General features: G+C 38.3%; 1 protein-coding gene across 1 annotated transcript in view; it reads left to right on the plus strand.

Annotated features, from left to right (window-relative positions):
* The first annotated feature begins 541 nt into the window (after window positions 1-541).
* The window catches only part of LOC149240994 (ABC transporter B family member 10-like), a 33,193-nt gene continuing 13,109 nt past the window's right edge, over window positions 542-20,625 (plus strand). The window contains exons 1-5 of the mRNA XM_089373855.1: window positions 542-990; window positions 1,555-1,609; window positions 1,687-1,862; window positions 1,948-2,160; window positions 18,595-18,817. Of these exons, the coding sequence (XP_089229981.1) occupies window positions 715-990; window positions 1,555-1,609; window positions 1,687-1,862; window positions 1,948-2,160; window positions 18,595-18,817 (943 nt within the window). The 5' untranslated portion in view covers window positions 542-714. The remainder of the gene's footprint in view (window positions 991-1,554; window positions 1,610-1,686; window positions 1,863-1,947; window positions 2,161-18,594; window positions 18,818-20,625) is intronic.

Genomic DNA, 20,625 nt, shown 5'->3' on the forward strand with positions numbered 1-20,625 from the left:
CCTAAAAGTTCTACAGTTTTTTACTTAGAAACCCACGAAAGACTTGAATTTATTTTGCCAAATTTTTCGGTCATACTTGTTCACGGAAGGTCCAGTGACAAAGCCAACCATTAATCATATTGACAGTGCGGGGTCCTCCGCAGAACCGAATCTACAATCTAGATAACCTTTTCATGCAGTTCTCGAATTTGGTTCACACGCTCACCTTTCACTGTCGGGCCTACACGGACCCGACTCTACAATCTAGAGAAACTTTTACTGTGACGCGAATTTGGTTTGCACGCTTTACTTTCAGCAGCCTTCAGCAATCCCGGTAAGTTATCTTTCCTTTCAGTCAGGCTTCAGCAATCCCGGTAAGTTATGTTGCTCGAAATTTCAAAGTCGAAGAATGTAGTCATTACCGCAGGTTAATGATTTCCGATTGGTATACCTCTCATCTCCGACAATCTAGTGTCATATCTAAACGTCATTCATTTTCAGTTTCACATGACGTCGAATTTCGAATCTCTTTATTAGATAGCTTTTTCTTGGCATGGATTTCACAAACCTCATTGATCATTTGCCACCTACCTGATCTCTTTACAACCCTATTCTCCTGCCTGCTTTACTCATTCCATTTTATTTTTGCTGTAGTCTGGTATTCTAGATCCCTAATCTTTTCTCCGGGAATGCCAAGGGCTTTGAATCTGTGAAACTTCACAGGGTGTGGCAACAATGTCTAATGGAAGTAAGGGGACACAAGGAGATGCCTGGACTGAGGAGGCAGAGAAAAAACCAGATCCCACGTCGTATAAAAAGCAGAAAGTAGCGTTCTACAAGCTTTTCTCGTTTGCAGATGGTTGGGATTATCTTTTAATGGCGATTGGCCTTGTGGGTGCTTGTGCACATGGGGCCTCGGTGCCCATCTGGTTCATTTTCTTTGGGAAGCTCATTAATTGTCTCGGGCTTGCTTATTTGGATCCTCCCGCTGTTTCTGGCAAGGTTGCCCATGTAAGTTATCTCCTCCCAATCCCACCACCCTCAAATTTATTTATTTTTCATGGTGAATCGGTAGGTAATTTCAGACGACTGTTTTGGGCAAGATTTACAGGGTAATCACAACCGAAGCTATTATGATTTTTAATTTGTTCAAATTTTTGCCATACAAGCTCTAAGTTAATAAACTCTTGTATTAAAAGAGTTGAATCACTAAGACGGTCACTATAATTTTCAATTTGTTTAAATTTTTGTCACACATTAAATGTACAAAAAGTTGAATGAAAATTTGTTGTGATTAACATTTTCAATTTGTTCAAATTTTAGCCATAAGCTAACATGTCTAGTGGAAAATTTTGGCCACAATCTAACATGCCTTAATATAGAACCTGGGTGGAAAAGAAATTAGACCAACTAGAACCTGGGTCGAAAAGAAATTAGACCAACTAGGATCTATAAGATAGTAGAACTTGAATGAAAAAAAATTAAAACTGCTAGGTACCACTAAAACTATAAAAAATAGTGAAGTAATGATGCTGATGCTGAAAACTTGTTTGTGTATTTATGGTGTTGGTGCAGTACGCTTTGGATTTCCTTTATTTGGGAGCTGTAGTTCTGGTCTCGTCATGGACTGGTAAGACCTTTGTTTTGAATCTGTTTTCTATTTATTTATTAAAAAACTCCCTGTGACATAGATTCCACTGGTGGCAGAGGTGGCATGTTGGATGTATACTGGAGAACGGCAGGCTACTCGTATGCGACTGGCATACATGCGGGCCATGCTGAGTCAGGACGTGAGCTTCTTTGACACTGATGCCACCAGTGGGGAGGTGGTGTCTGCAATCACCAACGACGTTATTATAGTTCAGGATGCCATTTCTGAGAAGGTGAGGTGAATTGATGGATGCATGCTGGTTATTTGATTGTTTTCATGGTGGGCAGTTAGACAGGTGGGTCTTATTTGGTTTCAAGGAATTATTGCATGTTGGGAATTTTTTTCACTTCATCAGCCGATTCGTTGCTGGATTCGCAGTGGGTTTCTCGACGGTGTGGCAACTCAGTCTGGTCACGTTGGCGATTGTTCCTTTGATTGCACTCGCAGGGGGGCTGTATGCCTTTGCTGTGACCGGTCTCATGAGTCGGAGTCGACAGGCTTACATTAAGGCCGGGGGAATTGCTGAAGAGGTGCGCGTTCGCAGATCCTTTTCATAAAAGTTCCATGTTTCCAACTATCTTACCACAAATCACAGCTGAAGGGGCCAGCTTGGCTGAAATGGATCTGTAAATCATTTTTTTCTTTTTTTATACCTGAATCAGTAATTTGTTGAAGTAACATCGCATTGTGTCATCAAATCTTCCTGAAGTGGGGAAGTTTACTCCTTAAACCTTGAGATTAGAAATGTTCTATCGAATTTAACCTTAAACCTAGATATCAGAAATGTTCTATCGAATTTAAAACCAATAGAATTGATAACATCCCATTATGCTAACCTGGAATTTAAAATTAATAAAAGAGATAACTTCTAACCACTAAATCTACCAAATCATCTGCCAACCACTAAATCTACCACTGAATCATCTGCCAACCACTAAATCTTCTTGAGAAAAGACCTCTAAATCAAAATTGTTTAGACCCTGTAAAGAGGTCAAACCATTTTATTCAATGTGGTTTGTCCTACATAAACCTCTCTAGAACAGTGAAACCAATTATTTTCATTTTGGTTTATACTACTTGTGTGAATGTGTGAAGTATTTGGTTTGTCCTGTTGTGTTTTTATCCAATTTGGTCAAGAATTTGACTTGCTCTTCTTGTGGATTGTTTTACCCCTGTTAAGCTCTTTTCATGACCACGGAAATCAACTATGCATCTCCAACATCACCTCCTCTTGCTCTTGATATATAGAAAAGAAGACTTTGAGTTCTACACTTTCTGACTTTTGAATCTTGGTTGTTTCATGCCAACCTCCATGCCACCGCCACAATGTTTCCTTGTTACATTACTGTGCTCCTAATATACAGAAAAGGAGACTTTGAATTATACACCTTACTTTGAATCTTGGTTGTTTCATGCCAAACCACCATGCCACCGCCCTAATGTTTCCTTGTTACATTACAGTGGCTACCTTTCACCAATTATCAACAAGTACCTCCACTTACCATAACATGACAATTCAATCAATACACCAGCCCCTTTATGTTCAAGCAGCACAACAGTTACTTTGTAGTAGTATCTGGGCTACTTTTTAAAAACCCAAACCTTGTTGGGGTTAACAATGCCTTTTCTTTCCGGAATATTCAAACCGTGCTTAAGCTGGAAACAGGCTCTGCTTTCACCTTTTTGACGACTCAACCTTTGTAAGGTGTAACTGAGTATTCAAGCTCTGGTGGGGATGTAACAACGCTCTTCTTTCACTCTTTTGAGGACTCAAACCTTCTAGGGTTTTACCAACGCTTAGATTTCAGTTTTTTGAGTATTCAAACCTTGTTGGGTTGTAACAACCCTTTGCTTTCACTTTTTGAGGATTCAATCCTTATGGTGTTACAGCAATGCCTAGTTTTTACTTTTTTGAAGATTCAAAACCTGGCGGGGTTGAAACAATGCTTATTTTCAAGCATAGTTTTTACTTTTTAGAAGATTCAAAACCTGGTGAGGTTGAAACAATGCTTATTTTCAGGAACTTGGTTCCTCTAAACCCTCGTGGTGTTGAAAACAATGCTCATTTTCACGAACTCTGCTGGTGTCTCGTGGTTAGTATATGACTAGTTCAATGAGATGTGAACAAAGTCATCCAATCTGTGAAGAGAATTTTGTAATCTCGCAAGGGAATTGTGTAGGTTCAGTGAAAAATCTTTGCCTTTTATCATGACAATGTTCAGACTACCTTGTTAGATTGACTAGGATGTGGGAACGTTTCTCAAAATTCCTCAAGGATTATGGCTCTCTCTATCAATCGATAAGGAATCTCAAAATTAGTCCAATTCTTTAATTATGAGCGGATCTATCATATCACATCCAATCTGTGAAGAGAACTGCGTAATCTCCCGAAAGGCTTGTGTGGGTTCAGTGAACTTCACAGTCTCTGAACAAAACTGTGTAATCTATCTTATCACATCGAATCTGTGAAGAGAACTGCGTAATCTCCCGAAAGGCTTGTGTGGGTTCAGTGAACTTCACAGACTCTGAAGAAAATGTTGGAAAATTCTGGTAATTTCGAACAAACTGAACAGAGAGACAATGCTCTGTTTTAACATTGGGAATTTTTTCTGCTAAAATTCCAAAAACAAAACAAACACAACACAAAGAATGATACTCTGCTAGGAATTTCTGATAATTCCATAACAAAAAAAAATCACTTGAACAGAGGATAATACTCTGTTTTACAACACAGGATCTTGCTGCAGACAAAATTTTAGATTGCTGAAGATAAAGTTTCAGCAACAAGCAAAAAAATATTCTATTCATTTACAATAAACCAACTGTTACAAAACGTCTTCCTCACATAGAGGGATTCACCAGAGATTATGCTGAAGAGCATCTTCGTCTTAACCAGATGGATTCACCAGTCTATGCTGAAAAGCATCTTCCTCTTGACAGAGGGATTCACCAAAGATTATGCTGAAGAGCATCTTCCTCTTAACCAGAGGGATTCACCAGTCTATGTTGAAAAGCATCTTCCTCTTGATAGAGGGATTCACCAAAGACAACAGATCTTCCTCTTAACAGAGGGATTCACCGGAGACTGTGCTGAAAAGCATATTCTCTTTAACAGAGGGATTCACCAAGAACTTCCACCAAAAACAAAATTACTCTGCCTCCACCTGAGATTTTACACTACTGTGTGTAAAAATCTTTTACATTCACTACTGTAAAAACAAGATCTTACATTTACTGTTGTAAAGAAAAAAAAAATCCTCTTGTTTCATTCACGATTGCCCTTTTCACTGTTTTGTGAAAGATTTTATGATTTGTAGTGATGCGTGCTTCCCTTCTCCTCATTACATTTCGTTTCTTCAACAAAAAAATAATCTTCATGCTGCTGCATTACAAAATAAAACTTTTGTCTCTGCTGGAGAGATCAACACACTGCTGTGTGGAAATTACACATACGTGCTCCCGCGTGCTTCCCCTTTTGTTTTCACAACAAAACAACTATGTGCTCCCCCTTGGATTTCATATGCGTTCTCAAAACAATATACTTGTGCTGCTGCACATTCCACATTTTTTTTTAACAACAAAAACTACCTCACGCTGCTGCGTGGATCCCATTTCTTCAACGAACTACACTAATGTGTATATTCACTGCATGCTTCCCTCACATTACATTACAATTTTCAATCTCTGCATTGCTGTGCATTTTTATTTTTCTTTTGCGCTGCTGCACACTTCAGTTCACAGTGTTGCGCCCATTTCATTTGATACCTTACTCCAGAACAACAACTAAAACTTTGTTTTTACTCTTACCCTAAAATGAGCAACTCCTGTGCATTAAAGAAAATTGAATGTTTTACCAACATTCACTGACTGAAGTAAATTTCCTCAATTACTTCAGTATGGAGATAAATTAATTTCTGGAGCATATGTACAATCTGTGAATTCACTGCAGCAAATGGCGGTCAAACGAAAATCTTTACTCCACGCAATCTCCATGCCTTGCAGACCTGTACGCAGCTTTGACTTGATCGACAGTGGACAGTCATCCTCACAATCGGACGAATATTGCTTGCCCAAACCAAACGAACATTACCGGCTGGGGAATGAGCGGTTTTGAAACCGTACTGAGGACACGCGTCAACAGGTCGCACCGATCGGAGCCCTTGGAGGAAAAACAGCTTTCGATGAAAAGCGGTGCGATGAGCACCGGCAGTTTTCTGGAGTAGTTTTACGGTCGCCGTTTAATGGTCGTTGTTCAACTGTCGGCTTCCGGAAACACTTCACGGCAGTTGGAATTAATATTCCAACACTCCCCTTTAATTTCAACTGCTGGGTTAAAATTACAGTTCCTTTGCTTGCTCTTGGCCTAAGCTCCTTAACATCCTTCTCATCCAAATTTCTTGACATGCTGCTGCTGTAGCTGCCACATATTCTGCCTCTACTGTAATGATCAAGAATTACTGGCTCCCCCTAAGTGTATGCATCATCTTCTTTCGTCAAAGTCTTCTCAAAAGAAACTTAGATTGGCTGGGGAGCTCAAAGGACTTTCGGACTGTATTTCCTTCCTTCTCCATACTTGTGTAACTTTCTTCTTTTGCATGGTTCTAGCTTGTGTAAGAGCCCATGTTAAGTTACAATCATGTGCCATATGACCAATGTTATGACACTTGAAGCATTATACATTGTTCATGAATAAGATTTCATGATTTCTTCCTGTAAAGTTGTTTCTTGGAGGTTGTCGGAGACTATAACATCTATCTCTACGAGATGCCTTACAATGTTTTGCCATATGACCAAAGTTTGAACAAGAATAACAATAACCAAAAAATGAACTTTGGTACTTGGGAGATGGAGGTTTCCTTGATGTACTTCTGAAGCCTTTTTGCCTTGAGATCCTTTGATGATTACCATTCTCTCTTGCCTCTTTGACATCATCTACATTTCTTTTTGGCGCTGGTTTTCTACTTGGAGCAAGATTTCTTCTATTGTAGCCTTGATTTTTCTCCTTGCCTTTGTTGGAATTAGGAGCATCACAATTTCTTTCTGGCTTCTTCACATCTCTTTTTCTTAAAGCATCTTCATTCTTGTTTGAGGGTTCACCTTCATACCCGAGTCCTGATTTATCAAATGGACATCTGTGATAGCTGAGCATGTCATCCAAGGCTTGAGAGCTCTTCATGATTTTGTTCATCCCTTCAACCTTTTTTCTGAGGAGGACAATCTCTTCTTCCAATCTTTCACACTCATTATTCTTCTTTGCAAGTTGTTCCTCAGTTTCTTCCTTGCTACGAGTAGCTTCAGCTGCTACTATTTTAAGGGAGATGATATCTGACTTCATTTTGAAGATTTCTTCATTCTTTGCTTGACTGCTCTCCATTTTCTTCTCAGCTTCTTGTGCCTGTTTCCTGGCTTCTTGTAATTGAGACTTAAGGGAGGAGACCTCTACCTTGTACTGACCAATCTCTTCTTCAAGTTTGTTCACGCTCTTGTGCCTTTGTTCAAGTTGACTTGACAAGGTATTTTCTTGCTTCTTTGCTTTATTCAATTGATTTGTCATGGATATGACTTCTTCATGATGCTTCCTTTTGCTTTGATCAAGTTCCTTCTTAAGCTTGGCGAGCTCTTCATCCCTTTCTTGTACTTGAAGCTTGATGAGATCAACCTTCTCATTTTCAGCTTCTATGATGGGTTCAGAATTTCCTTCTTGATTGATGGTCATGGTCAGTGCTCCCTTTGCATGAAGGTCATGAAGTTTGTCCCATATATCCTTTGCTGATGAATATTTTCCTAGATTCTTCTTTATAGAATCAGGCAGCCCATCCAAGATTATCTTTGCTACTTTTGCATTGTACTCCTTGGATTCTCTATCCTTCCTGCTATCATCAATCACTGATTCCCAAATTTCGATCCCTTGAGACTGTAAGAAAACCCTCATTTTTACTTCCCATATATAATAATTCTCATTGAACCTTGGGGCCTCAAATAGAAAGCTTTCAAGTTGATTGTCTTCTATTTTAGTAGTAGAGGGAGACACATTCTTAGCAGGATTGGTGACTTTCTTCTTTGACCTCGCCATTTGATTGAGTATCTAAAATAACTGACTGTCTTCAATAGTAACACAGAAAACTTTGAGAAATACCTGGATCCTTTTGCTGAGTCTTCACACTGCTGAAGAAGCTGCTGCAACAAGAATCCTTCCTTCAGCTTCTTTGACACCTTTAAAGAGCTTGGACTAGCTCTGATACCATGTTGGAAATTTATGGTAATTTCGAACAAACTGAACAGAGAGACAATGCTCTGTTTTAACGTTGGGAATTTTTTCTGCTAAAATTCCAAAAACAAAACAAACACAACACAGAGAATGATACTCTGCTAGGAATTTCTGATAATTCCAGAACAAAAAAAAAAAAAAAAATCACTTGAACAGAGGATAATACTCTGTTTTACAACACAGGATCTTTAACACAGGATCTTGTTGCAGACAGAATTTCAGCTTTCTGAAGATAAAGTTTCAGCAACAAACAAAAAAAACTTCTATTCATTTACAATAAACCAACTGTTACAAAATGTCTTCCTCACATAGAGGGATTCACCATAGATTATGCTGAAGAGCATCTTCCTCTTAACCAGAGGGATTCATCAGTCTATGCTGAAAAGCATCTTTCTCTTGACAGAGGGATTCACCAAAGATTATGCTAAAGAACATCTTCCTCTTAACCAAAGGGATTCACCAGTCTATGCTGAAAAGCATCTTCCTCTTGACAGAGGGATTCACCAAAGACAACATATCTTCCTCTTAAAAGAGGGATTCACCGGAGACTGTGCTGAAAAGCATCTTCCTCTTTAACAGAGGGATTCACCAAGAACTTCCACCAAAAACAAAATTACTCTGCCTCCACCTGAGATTTTACACTGTTGTGTGTAAAAATATTTTACATTCACTACTGTAAAAACAAGATCTTAAATTTATTGTTGTAAAGAAAAAAAAATTCCTCTTGTTTCATTCACGATTGCCCTTCTCACTGCTGTGTGAAAGATTTCATGATTTGCACTGATGCGTGCTTCCCTTCTCCTCATTATATTTCGTTTCTTCAACAAAAAAATAATCTTCATGCTGCTGCATTACAAAATAAAACTTTTGTCTCTACTGGAGAGATCAACACACTGTTATGTGGAAATTATACATACGCGCTCCCGCGTGCTTCCCCTTTTGTTTTCACAACAAAACAACTACGTGCTCGCCCTTGGATTTCATATGCATTCTCAAAATAATATACTTGTGCTGCTGCACATTCCACATTTTTTTTTTAACAACAAAAACTACCTCACGCTATTGCGTGGATCCCATTTCTTCAACGAACTACACTAATGTGTATATTCACTGCACGCTTCCCTCACATTACATTACAATTTTCAATCTCTGCATTTCTGTGCATTTTTATTTTTCTTTTGCGCTGCTGCACACTTCAGTTCACAGTGCTGCGCCCATTTCATTTGATACCTTACTCCAGAACAACAACTAAAACTTTGTTTTTACTCTTACCCTAAAACGAGCAACTCCTGTGCATTAAAGAAAATTGAATGTTTTACCAACATTCACTGACTGAAGTAAATTTCCTCAATTACTTCGCTATGGAGATAAATTAATTTCTGGAGTGTATGTACAATCTGTGAATTCACTACAGCAAACGGCGGTCAAACGAAAATCTTTACTCCACGCAATCTCCATTCCCTGTAGACCTGTACGCAGCTTTGACTTGATCGACAGTAGACATTCATCCTCGCAATCTGACGAATATCGCTTGCCCAAACCAAACGAACATTACCGGCCGAGGAACGAGCGGTTTTGAAACCGTACTGAGGACACGCGTCAACAGGTCGCACTGATCGGAGCCCTTGGAGGAAAAACAGCTTTTGATGAAAAGTGGTGTGATGAGCACCGGCGGTTTTCTGGAAGAGTTTTACGGTCGCCGTTTAATAATCGTTGTTCAACTGTCGGCTTCCGACAACACTTCACGGCAGTTGGAATTAATATTCCAACACTCCCCTTTAATTTCAACTGCTGGGTTAAAATTACAGTTCCTTTGCTTGCTCTTGGCCTAAGCTCCTTAACATCCTTCTCATCCAAATTTCTTGACATGCTGCTGCTGTAGCTGCCACATATTCTGCCTCTACTGTAATGATCAAGAATTACTGGCTCCCCCTAAGTGTATGCATCATCTTCTTTCGGCAAAGTCTTCTCAAAAGAAACTTAGATTGGCTGGGGAGCTCAAAGGACTTTCGGACTGTATTTCCTTCCTTCTCCATACTTGTGTAACTTTCTTCTTTTGCATGGTTCTAGCTTGTGTAAGAGCCCATGTTAAGTTACAATCACGTGCCATATGACCAATGTTATGACACTTGAAGCATTCTACATTGTTCATGAATAATATTTCATGATTTCTTCGTGTAAAGTTGTTTCTTGGAGGTTGTCGGAGACTATAACATCTATCTCTATGAGATGCCTTACAGTTTTTTGCCATATGACCAAAGTTTGAACAAGAATAAAAATAACCAAAAAATGAAATTTGGTACCTGGGAGATGGAGGTTTCCTTGATGTACTTCTGAAGCCTTTTTGCCTTGAGATCCTTTGATGATTACCATTCCCTCTTGCCTCTTTGACATCATCTACATTTCTTTTTGGAGCTGGTTTTCTACTTGGAGCAAGATTTCTTCTATTGTAGCCTTGATTTTTCTCCTTGCCTTTGCTGGAACTAGGAGCATCACAATTTCTTTTTGGCTTCTTCACATCTCTTTTGCTTAAAGCATTTTCATTCTTGTTATAGGGTTCACCTTCATACCCGAGTCTTGATTTATCAAATGGACAACTGTGATAGCTTAGCATGTCATCCAAGGCTTGAGAGCTCTTCATGATTTTGTTCATCCCTTCAACCTTTCTTCTGAGGAGGACAATCTCTTCTTCCAATCTTTCACACTCATTATTCTTCTTTGCAAGTTGTTCCTCAGTTTCTTCCTTGCTACGTGTAGCTTCAGCTGCTACTATTTTAAGGGAGATGATCTCTGACTTCATTTTGAAGATTTCTTCATTCTTTGCTTAACTGCTCTCCATTTTCTTCTTAGCTTCTTGTGCCTGTTTCCTGGCTTCTTGTAATTGAGACTTAAGGGAGGAGACCTCTACCTTGTACTGACCAATCTCTTCTTCAAGTTTGTTCACACTCTTGTCCCTTTGTTCAAGTTGACTTGACAAGGTATTTTCCTACTTCTTTGCTTTATTCAATTGAGTTGTCATGTATATGACTTCTTCATGATGCTTCCTTTTGCTTTGATCAAGTTCCTTCTTAAGCTTGGCAAGCTCTTCATCCCTTTCTTGTACTTGAAGCTTGATGAGGTCAACCTTCTCATTTTCAGCTTCTATGATGGGTTCAGAATTTCCTTCTTGATTGATTGTCATGGTCAGTGCTCCCGTTGCGTGAAGGTCATGAAGTCTGTCCCATATATCCTTTGTTGATGAATATTTTCCTAGATTCTTCTTTACAGAATCAGGCAGCCCATCCAAGATTATCTTTGCTGCTTTTGCATTGTACTCCTTGGATTCTCTATCCTTCCTGCTATCATCAATCACAGATTCCCAAACTTTGATCCCTTGAGACTGTAAGAAAACCCTCATTTTTACTTCCCATATATAATAATTCCCATTGAACCTTGGGGCCTCAAATAGAAAGCTTTCAAGTTGATTGTCTTCTATTTTAGTAGTAGAGGGAGACACATTCTTAGCATGATTGGTGACTTTCTTCTTTGACCTCGCCATTTGACTGAGTATCTAAAATAACTGACTGTCTTCAACAGTAACACAGAAAACTTTGAGAAATACCTGGATCCTTTTGCTGAGTCTTCACACTGCTGAAGAAGTTGCTGCAGCAAGAATCCTTCCTTCAGCTTCTTTGACACCTTCAAAGAGCCTGGACCAGCTCTGATACCATGTTGGAAATTTCTGGTAATTTCGAACAAACTGAACAGAGAGACAATGCTCTGTTTTAACATTGGGAATTTTTTCTGCTAAAATTCCAAAAACAATACAAACACAACACAGAGAATGATACTCTGCTACGAATTTCTGATAATTCCAGAACAAAAAAAAATCACTTGAACAGAGGATAATACTCTGTTTTAAAACACAGGATCTTGTTGCAGACAGAATTTCAACTTGCTGAAGATAAAGTTTCAGCAACAAACAAAAAAAACTTCTATTCATTTACAATAAACCAACTGTTACAAAACTTCTTCCTCACATAGAGGGATTCACCAGAGATTATGCTGAAGAGCATCTTCCTCTTAACCAGAGCGATTCACCAGTCTATGCTAAAAAGCATCTTTCTCTTGACAGAGGGATTCACCAAAGATTATACTGAAGAGCATCTTCCTCTTAACCAGAGGGATTCACCAGTCTATGTTGAAAAGCATCTTCCTCTTGACAGAGGGATTCACCAAAGACAACAGATCTTCCTCTTAACAGAGGGATTCACCAGAGACTGTGCTGAAAAGCATCTTCCTCTTTAACAGAGGGATTCACCAAGAACTTCCACCAAAAACAAAATTACTCTGCCTCCACCTGAGATTTTACGCTACTGTGTGTAAAAATCTTTTACATTCACTACCGTAAAAACAGTATCTTACATTTACTGCTGTAAAGAAAAAAAAAAATCCTCTTGTTTCATTCACGATTGCCCTTTTCACTGCTGTGTGAAAGATTTCATGATTTGCAGTGATGCGTGCTTCCCTTCTCCTCATTACATTTCGTTTCTTCAACAAAAAAATAATCTTCATGCTGCTGCATTACAAAATAAAACTTTTGTCTCTGCTGGAGAGATCAACACACTGCTGTGTGGAAATTACACATACACGCTCCCACGTGCTTCCCCTTTTGTTTTCACAACAAAACAACTACGTGCTCCCCCTTGGATTTCATATGCATTCTCAAAACAATATACTTGTGCTGCTGCACATTCCACAATTTTTTTTAACAACAAAAACTACCTCACGCTGCTGCGTGGATCTCATTTCTTCAACGAACTACACTGCTGTGTATATTCACTGCACGCTTCCCTCACATTACATTACAATTTTCAATCTCTGCACTGCTATACATTTTTATTTTTCTTTTGCGCTGCTACACACTTCAGTTCACAATGCTGCGCCCATTTCATTTGATACCTTACTCCAGAACAACAACTAAAACTTTGATTTTACTCTTACCCTAAAACGAGCAACTCCTGTGCATTAAAGAAAATTGAATGTTTTACCAACATTCACTGACTAAAGTAAATTTCCTCAATTACTTCGGTATGGAGATAAATTAATTTCTGGAGCGTATGTACAATCTGTGAATTCACTGCAGCAAACGGCGGTCAAACGAAAATCTTTACTCCACGCAATCTCCATGCCCTGGAGACCTGTACACAGCTTTGACTTGATCGACAGCGGACAGTCATTCTCACAATCGAACGAATATCACTTGCCCAAACCAAATGAACATTACCGACTGGGGAATGAGTGGTTTTGAAACCGTACTGAGGACACATGTCAATAGGTCGCACTGATCGGAGCCCTTGGAGGAAAAACAACTTTCGAAGAAAAGCGGTGCAATGAGCACCGGCGGTTTTCTGGAGTAGTTTTACGGTCGTCGTTTAATGGTCGTTGTTCAACTGTCGGCGTCCGGCAACATTGCACGGTAGTTGGAATTAATATTCTATCACTCCCCTTTAATTTCAACTGCTGGGTTAAAATTACAGTTCCTTTTGCTTGCTCTTGGCCTAAGCTCCTTAACATCATTCTCATCCAAATTTCTTGACATGCTGATGTTGTAGCTGCCACATATTCTGCCTCTACTGTAATGATCAAGAATTATTGGCTCCCCCTAAGTGTATGCATCATCTTCTTTCAGCAAAGTCTTCTCAAAAGAAACTTAGATTGGTTGGGGAGCTCAAAGGACTTTCAGACTGTATTTCCTTCCTTCTCCATACTTGTGTAACTTTCTTCTTTTGCATGGTTCTAGCTTGTGTAAGAGCCCATGTTAAGTTACAATCACGTGCCATATGACCAATGTTATGACACTTGAAGCATTCTACATTGTTCATGAATAATATTTCGTGATTTCTTCCTGTAAAGTTGTTTCTTGGAGGTTGTTGGAGACTATAACATCTATCTCTATGAGATGCCTTACAGTCTTTTGCCATATGACCAAAGTTTGAACAAGAATAACAATAACCAAAAAATGAACTTTGGTACTTGGGAGTTGGAGGTTTCCTTGATGTACTTCTGAAGCCTTTTTGCTTTGAGATCCTTTGATGATTACCATTCCCTCTTGCCTCTTTGACATCATCTACATTTATTTTTGGAGTTGGTTTTCTACTTGGAGCAAGATTTTTTCTATTGTAGCCTTGATTTTTCTCCTTGCCTTTGCTGGAACTAGAAGCATCACAATTTCTTTCTGGCTTCTTCACGAGTAGCTTCAACTGCTACTATTTTAAGGGAGATGATCTCTGACTTCATTTTGAATATTTCTTCATTCTTTGCTTGACTTCTCTCCATCTTCTTCTCAGCTTCTTGTGCCTGTTTCCTGGCTTCTTGTAATTGAGACTTAAGGGAGGAGACCTCTACCTTGTACTGACCAATCTCTTCTTCAAGTTTGTTCACGCTCTTGTGCCTTTGTTCAAGTTGACTTGACAAGGTATTTTCCTGCTTCTTTGCTTTATTCAATTGATTTGTCATGGATATGACTTCTTCATGATGCTTCCTTTTGCTTTGATCAAGTTCCTTCTTAAGCTTGGCGAGCTCTTCATCCCTTTCTTGTACTTGAAGCTTGATGAGGTCAACCTTCTCATTTTCAGCTTCTATGATGGGTTCAGAATTTCCTTCTTGATTGATGGTCATGGTCAGTGCTCCCTTTGCGTGAAGGTCATGAAGTCTGTCCCATATATCCTTTGCTGATGAATATTTTCCTAGATTCTTATTTACAGAATCAGGCAGCCCATCCAAGATTATCTTTGCTACTTTTGCATTGTACTCCTTGGATTCTCTATCCTTCCTGCTATCATCAATCACTGATTCCCAAATTTCGATCCCTTGAGACTGTAAGAAAACCCTCATTTTTACTTCCCATATATAATAATTCTCATTGAACCTTGGGGCCTCAAATAGAAAGCTTTCAAGTTGATTGTCTTCTATTTTAGTAGTAGATGGAGACACATTCTTAGCAGGATTGGTGACTTTCTTCTTTGACCTCGCCATTTGACTGAGTATCCAAACTATCTGACTGTCTTCAATAGTAACACAGAAAACTTTGAGAAATACCTGAATCCTTTTGCTGAGTCTTCGCGCTGCTAAAGAAGCTGCTGCAATAAGAATCCTTCCTTCAGCTTCTTTGACACCTTCAAAGAGCCTGGACTAGCTATGATACCATGTTGGAAATTTCTGGTAATTTCGAACAAACTGAACAGAGAGACAATGCTCTGTTTTAACGTTGAGAATTTTTTCTGCTAAGATTCCAAAAACAAAACAAACACAACACAAAGAATGATACTCTGCTAGGAATTTCTGATAATTCCAGAACAAAAAAAAATCACTTGAACAGAGGATAATACTCTGTTTTACAACACAGGATCTTGCTGCAGACAAAATTTCAGCTTGCTGAAGATAAAGTTTCAGCAACAAACAAAAAAAACTTCTATTCATTTACAATAAACCAACTGTTACAAAACGTCTTCCTCACATAGATGGATTCACCAGAGATTATGCTGAAGAGCATCTTCCTCTTAACCAGAGGGATTCACCAGTCTATGCTGAAAAGCATCTTTCTCTTGATAGAGGGATTCACCAAATATTATGCTGAAGAGCATCTTCCTCTTAACCAGAGGGATTCACCAGTCTATTCTGAAAAGCATCTTCCTCTTGACAGAGGGATTCACCAAAGACAACAGATCTTCCTCTTAACAGAGGGATTCACCGGAGACTGTGCTGAAAAGCATCTTCCTCTTTAACAGTGGGATTCACCAAGAACTTCCACTAAAAACAAAATTACTCTGCCTCCACCTGAGATTTTACACTGTTGTGTGTAAAAATCTTTTACATTCACTATTGTAAAAACAAGATCTTATATTTACTGCTGTAAAGAAAAATAAAATCCTCTTGTTTCATTCACGATTTCCGTTCTCACTATTGTGTGAAAGATTTCATGATTTGCACTGATGCGTGCTTCCCTTCTCCTCATTACATTTCGTTTCTTCAACAAAAAAATAATCTTCATGCCGCTGCATTACAAAATAAAACTTTTGTCTCTGCTGGAGAGATCAACACACTGCTGTGTGGAAATTACACATACGCGCTCCCGCATGCGTCCCCTTTTGTTTTCACAACAAAACAACTATGTGCTCCCCCTTGCATTTCATATGCGTTCTCAAAACAATATACTTGTGCTGCTGCACATTCCACATTTTTTTAACAACAAAAACTACCTCACGCTGCCTCGTGAATCCCATTTCTTCAACAAACTACACTGTTGTGTATATTCACTGCACGCTTCCCTCACATTACATTACAATTTTCAATCTCTGCATTGCTATGCATTTTTATTTTTCTTTTGCACTGCTGCACACTTCAGTTCACAGTGTTGCGCCCATTTCATTTGATACCTTACTCCAAAACAACAACTAAAACTTTGTTTTTACTCTTACCCTAAAACGAGCAACTCCTGTGCATTAAAGAAAATTGAATGTTTTACCAACATTCACTGACTGAAGTAAATTTCCTCAATTACTTCGGTATGGAGATAAATTAATTTCTGGAGCGTATGTACAATCTGTGAATTCACTGCAGCAAACGGCGGTCAAACGAAAATCTTTACTCCACGCAATCTCCATGCCCTGCAGACCTGTAAGCAGCTTTGACTTGATCGACACCGGATAGGCATCCTCGCAATCAGACGAATATCGCTTGCCCAAACCAAACAAACATTACCGGCCGGGGAATGAGCGGTTTTGAAACCGTACTGAGAATACGCGTCAACAGGTCGCAATGATCGGAGCCCTTGGAGGAAAAACAACTTTCGATGAAAAGCGGTGTGATGAGCACCGGCGGTTTTCTGGAGTAGTTTTACGGTCGCTGTTCAACTGTCGGCTTCCGGCAACACTGCACGGCAGTTGGAATTAATATTCCAACAAAAAACTGTGTAATCTTCCAGAAGGCTTGTGTGGGTTCAGTGAAATGCCATCTATAAAAGAAATAGTGTAAGTTCCAAATGTTTTTTGTGGGTTCGGTAAAATCTTGCATTCTAGGCAGACCATTGAGGTAGACTGACGAGGATATAGTAGCGTTCCTCAAAATTACTGGTCAAGAAATTTGGCGCTCTGTCCATCCTTGATATCGAATGAAAAAGTTAGTCAGTTATTTTAATTGTGCGCTGATCTGTTATATACAAATTCAAGAGTGAACATTTTGATATTTGCACTATTGCAAGCTATTGCACCCTTTTGTTATGAATCATATGTTTTTAATTTTAACCTAAAATGATATGTTTTTAATTTTAACATTTTGTGATGAATTTTACGTTTTTAATTTTAGAAATTTGAATAATCTATAATATTTTTGCACTTTTTTTATATTGGGTTATGAGAGTGAATAATTTTGGAATCATTGTCCAATTTTTCCGGTCAAAAAGATTTTTGTTTTTATTATAAATTCCATGATAGCAGAGAGTGGTTCTTGTTCTTCCGTAACAATCATGTTTATAACATTGTTTAATTTCCGCATTTCCCAACCATGAGCAAAACACAAATCACATTTAGATGGTTGCCCAATTTTCATTTTCCAACAATGATCAGGAAGTGGCATCTAGTTTTATTGTAAATTACATGATTCATTATTAAAAGTTAAATTTTTCCTATTAAGCAATAATAAGAAATTGGCCTTTTCTTATTAATGGTAATTGGACTTTTGTAGTAATGGTGAAAAGTGGTTCTTGTTTTTTTATTGTAAATTAGTTGTTATTGTAAATTCCATGATTATGCCAAGTGGTTTTTGTTTTTATAGAAATAATATCAGTAAAGTGGTTTTTGTATTTATTATAAACACAGTAATGTTTTACAAAGATTCTTGCTTTTATTGCTGACAGTAAAGTAATGTTTTAAAGAGATTCTTGCTTTTATTGCAAAAATGAAAAATGGTTCTGTTTCTTACTGTAAATTAGTTGTTACAGTAAATTCCATGATTATGAAAAGTGATTTTGGTTTTTATAAAAATATAATTAATAAAGTGGTTTTTGTATTTATTGTAAGCTCAGTAATGATGGAAATAGATTTTTGTTTTTATTGTAAATATGAAAAGTGGTTCTGGTTTCTTATGGTAAATTAGTTGTTACTTCGTAAATTCCATGATTATGAGAAGTGATTCTTGTTTTTATAGAAATAATACGAGTAAAATAGAGTGGCTTTTGTATTTATTGCAAACTCAGTAATGTGAAAAGAGGTTCTTTGTTTTTATTATAAATATGAAAAGTGATTCTAGTTTCTTACTGTAAATTCCATGATTATGAGAAATGATTGTAGTTTTTATAGAAATAATATCACTGTGGGCTCTGTATTTATTGTAAACTCAGTAATGGTGAAAAGAGGTTCTTGTTTTATGGTAAATTAGTTGTTCTGTACAATATTTTACATCCCTTTCATAATGGAAATAGTTACAAATTTCTAAATCAGAGAATGACTGATAAAAGTTATCACACTGCAAATTTTTTTTTAAGGTTATTGTTTTTAGGAAGAATAAATAATCCCTATCTGAACGCTTTAGTGGTTAGTCAGAACCTGGTGAATTTTTGTTGCTTGTTGAGATTCTTTTTTCTGGTAGCATAGGTTTCTATACAGTTTCTTTGACAATGATATTAGATCACTGAATTGCCCCTTACTGAAAAGGGAAGGTAATTGGGAATCTGCGGACGGTGTATGCATTCGTCGGGGAGGACAAGGCAGTTAGTTCGTACAAAAATGCTCTGCAGAAAACATATGAGATTGGAAGAAAGAGTGGATTAGCCAAAGGTCTGGGACTGGGATCCATGCACTGCCTGTTGTTCTTGTCCTGGGCGTTGCTGCTCTGGTACACAAGTCGGGTCGTGCACGAAGGGGTAATAGATGGCGGGGAAGCATTCTGTGAAAATAATGCAGAAATAGATTTAGTTATGAAGCAGTTGAACAGAATTAGTTATGAGCAGTTGAACAAGAATTAGTTGTGAGTGGTTAGGAATTGGTTGCATAAGTTTTCCTATATAAGTGTGATGTAATTAAGCAATTGAATTGATGAAGTTGTGTGAGCTTTGTCTCACTTTTGCTGGTGTTTCTGCCTGTGTCTTTGTTATAGTTTGTGTTGTATTTGTTTTAATTTGGTATCAGAGCCACTCTGCCATTAGAGTGTGCCACTGTTTTCTGAAGTCGTCGTTTGAAGGAAATAACGCAGAGAATGACACAGTTGCCACAGTAAGCCGTGAGGTGAAATTTGCATATCGCACAGTTTCCCGGGTCCACAGCCAATTGCCAGAAGCCAGCGGCATTCCATTTGGTGAGTTTTCTGTGCGGTGAAGAGCCACAAACCCGTGGAGATAAACGTGGATTGAAGAGTGGTCTGTCTGCGGTGAAGAGCCACAAACCCGTGGTGATATTTAACTGTTAAATATATGCTGGTCTGTCTGGTTATGATTAAAAGGCGTGTCTGTATCTGTTCGTGTTTATTAAATTGTGTGGACTCTGTTATTGTTTGTATTAGCGTATGTGCTGTTGTTGGATACCAACACTAGTTTTCTGTTTCTGTCAACTCTGAAAGTGATTATACTCTCTGAAAACATATTTCGGTCAGAATATTTCAAGGATAAATTTTGCAGAATCTTGTAATTTCAAGCTTCTTGATAGCAGAGTTCAGAAATGGCTAATCCCCTTGCAGATTCATATTTAAATGAGTCTTCAAGACTTGATGGAGAAAACTATGTAAATTGGAAATTTAAGATCATCACAGTACTGGAGGCATACAATCTCTGGCCGATTGTCAAAGGTGACGAGACCAAGCCTCCACCTCCTACTAATACTCAAGATTGGGAGAAGCGTGAAATGAAAGCAAGGGTGCTGCTTCGCATGTCAGTGAAGGACAATATTATTCCTCACATTCGGGACTGTGAAACTTCGAAGGCGACATGGGACACTCTCAAAGGTTTGTATGAGACTTCTAATGCAAACCGTATTTTATTTTTAAAAACAAAGCTGCTATCTATCAAAATGGATACCAATGAAAGCATTAGCAACTTTGTTTCCCGAATTAAAGACTTTAGTGATAAGCTTGGTGATATTGGTGAAAAGGTTTCTAGTACAGACTTGGTAACTATTACTTTAAAGGGGTTAGTCCCAGACTATAAAGTGTTTATTTCAGCTCTCTCAGCTAGACCGACACCTCCTACATTTGAAGAATTGGCTGGAATTCTTCTTCAAGAAGAAGAGCGCATGAAAACTTTTGAATTGGAGTCAAATGGTTCTGATTTGGCTTTGACTGCAAGAGGCCAAAGACCATTCCGAGGGAGACCATGGGACAGAAACAGAGGCCGTTTTCAAGCAAAGCAGAAAGGTATGGCACCTCTTGATTCTTATGTTAAAAGGAACATTGAATGTCATTATTGTGGAAAACCTGGACATCTGGCTAAAGATTGCTATAGGAGAAAGAATAATGAATCAAATCAACGACATAGAAGGCATAATGGAAATTACATAAACAGAGACACCTCAGTGAATGATGAATTTAAAAATCTTAAGTTATTTCTTTCTGATGCTGCATTGTCTGCTGAAACTGATGATGAGAATGCTTGGTTTATCGATTCTGGTGCATCGGCACACATGACTTGTAATAAAGATTGGTATGATAAATATTATGAGAAATCTGATGGTACACACATTTACCTAGGAGATGATAGGTC

Source organism: Pinus tabuliformis, chromosome 8 (genome assembly GCF_031772625.1).
Source record: "Pinus tabuliformis cultivar Carrire ecotype Pingquan chromosome 8, CPIR1, whole genome shotgun sequence".
NCBI classification, from domain to species: Eukaryota; Viridiplantae; Streptophyta; class Pinopsida; order Pinales; family Pinaceae; genus Pinus; species Pinus tabuliformis.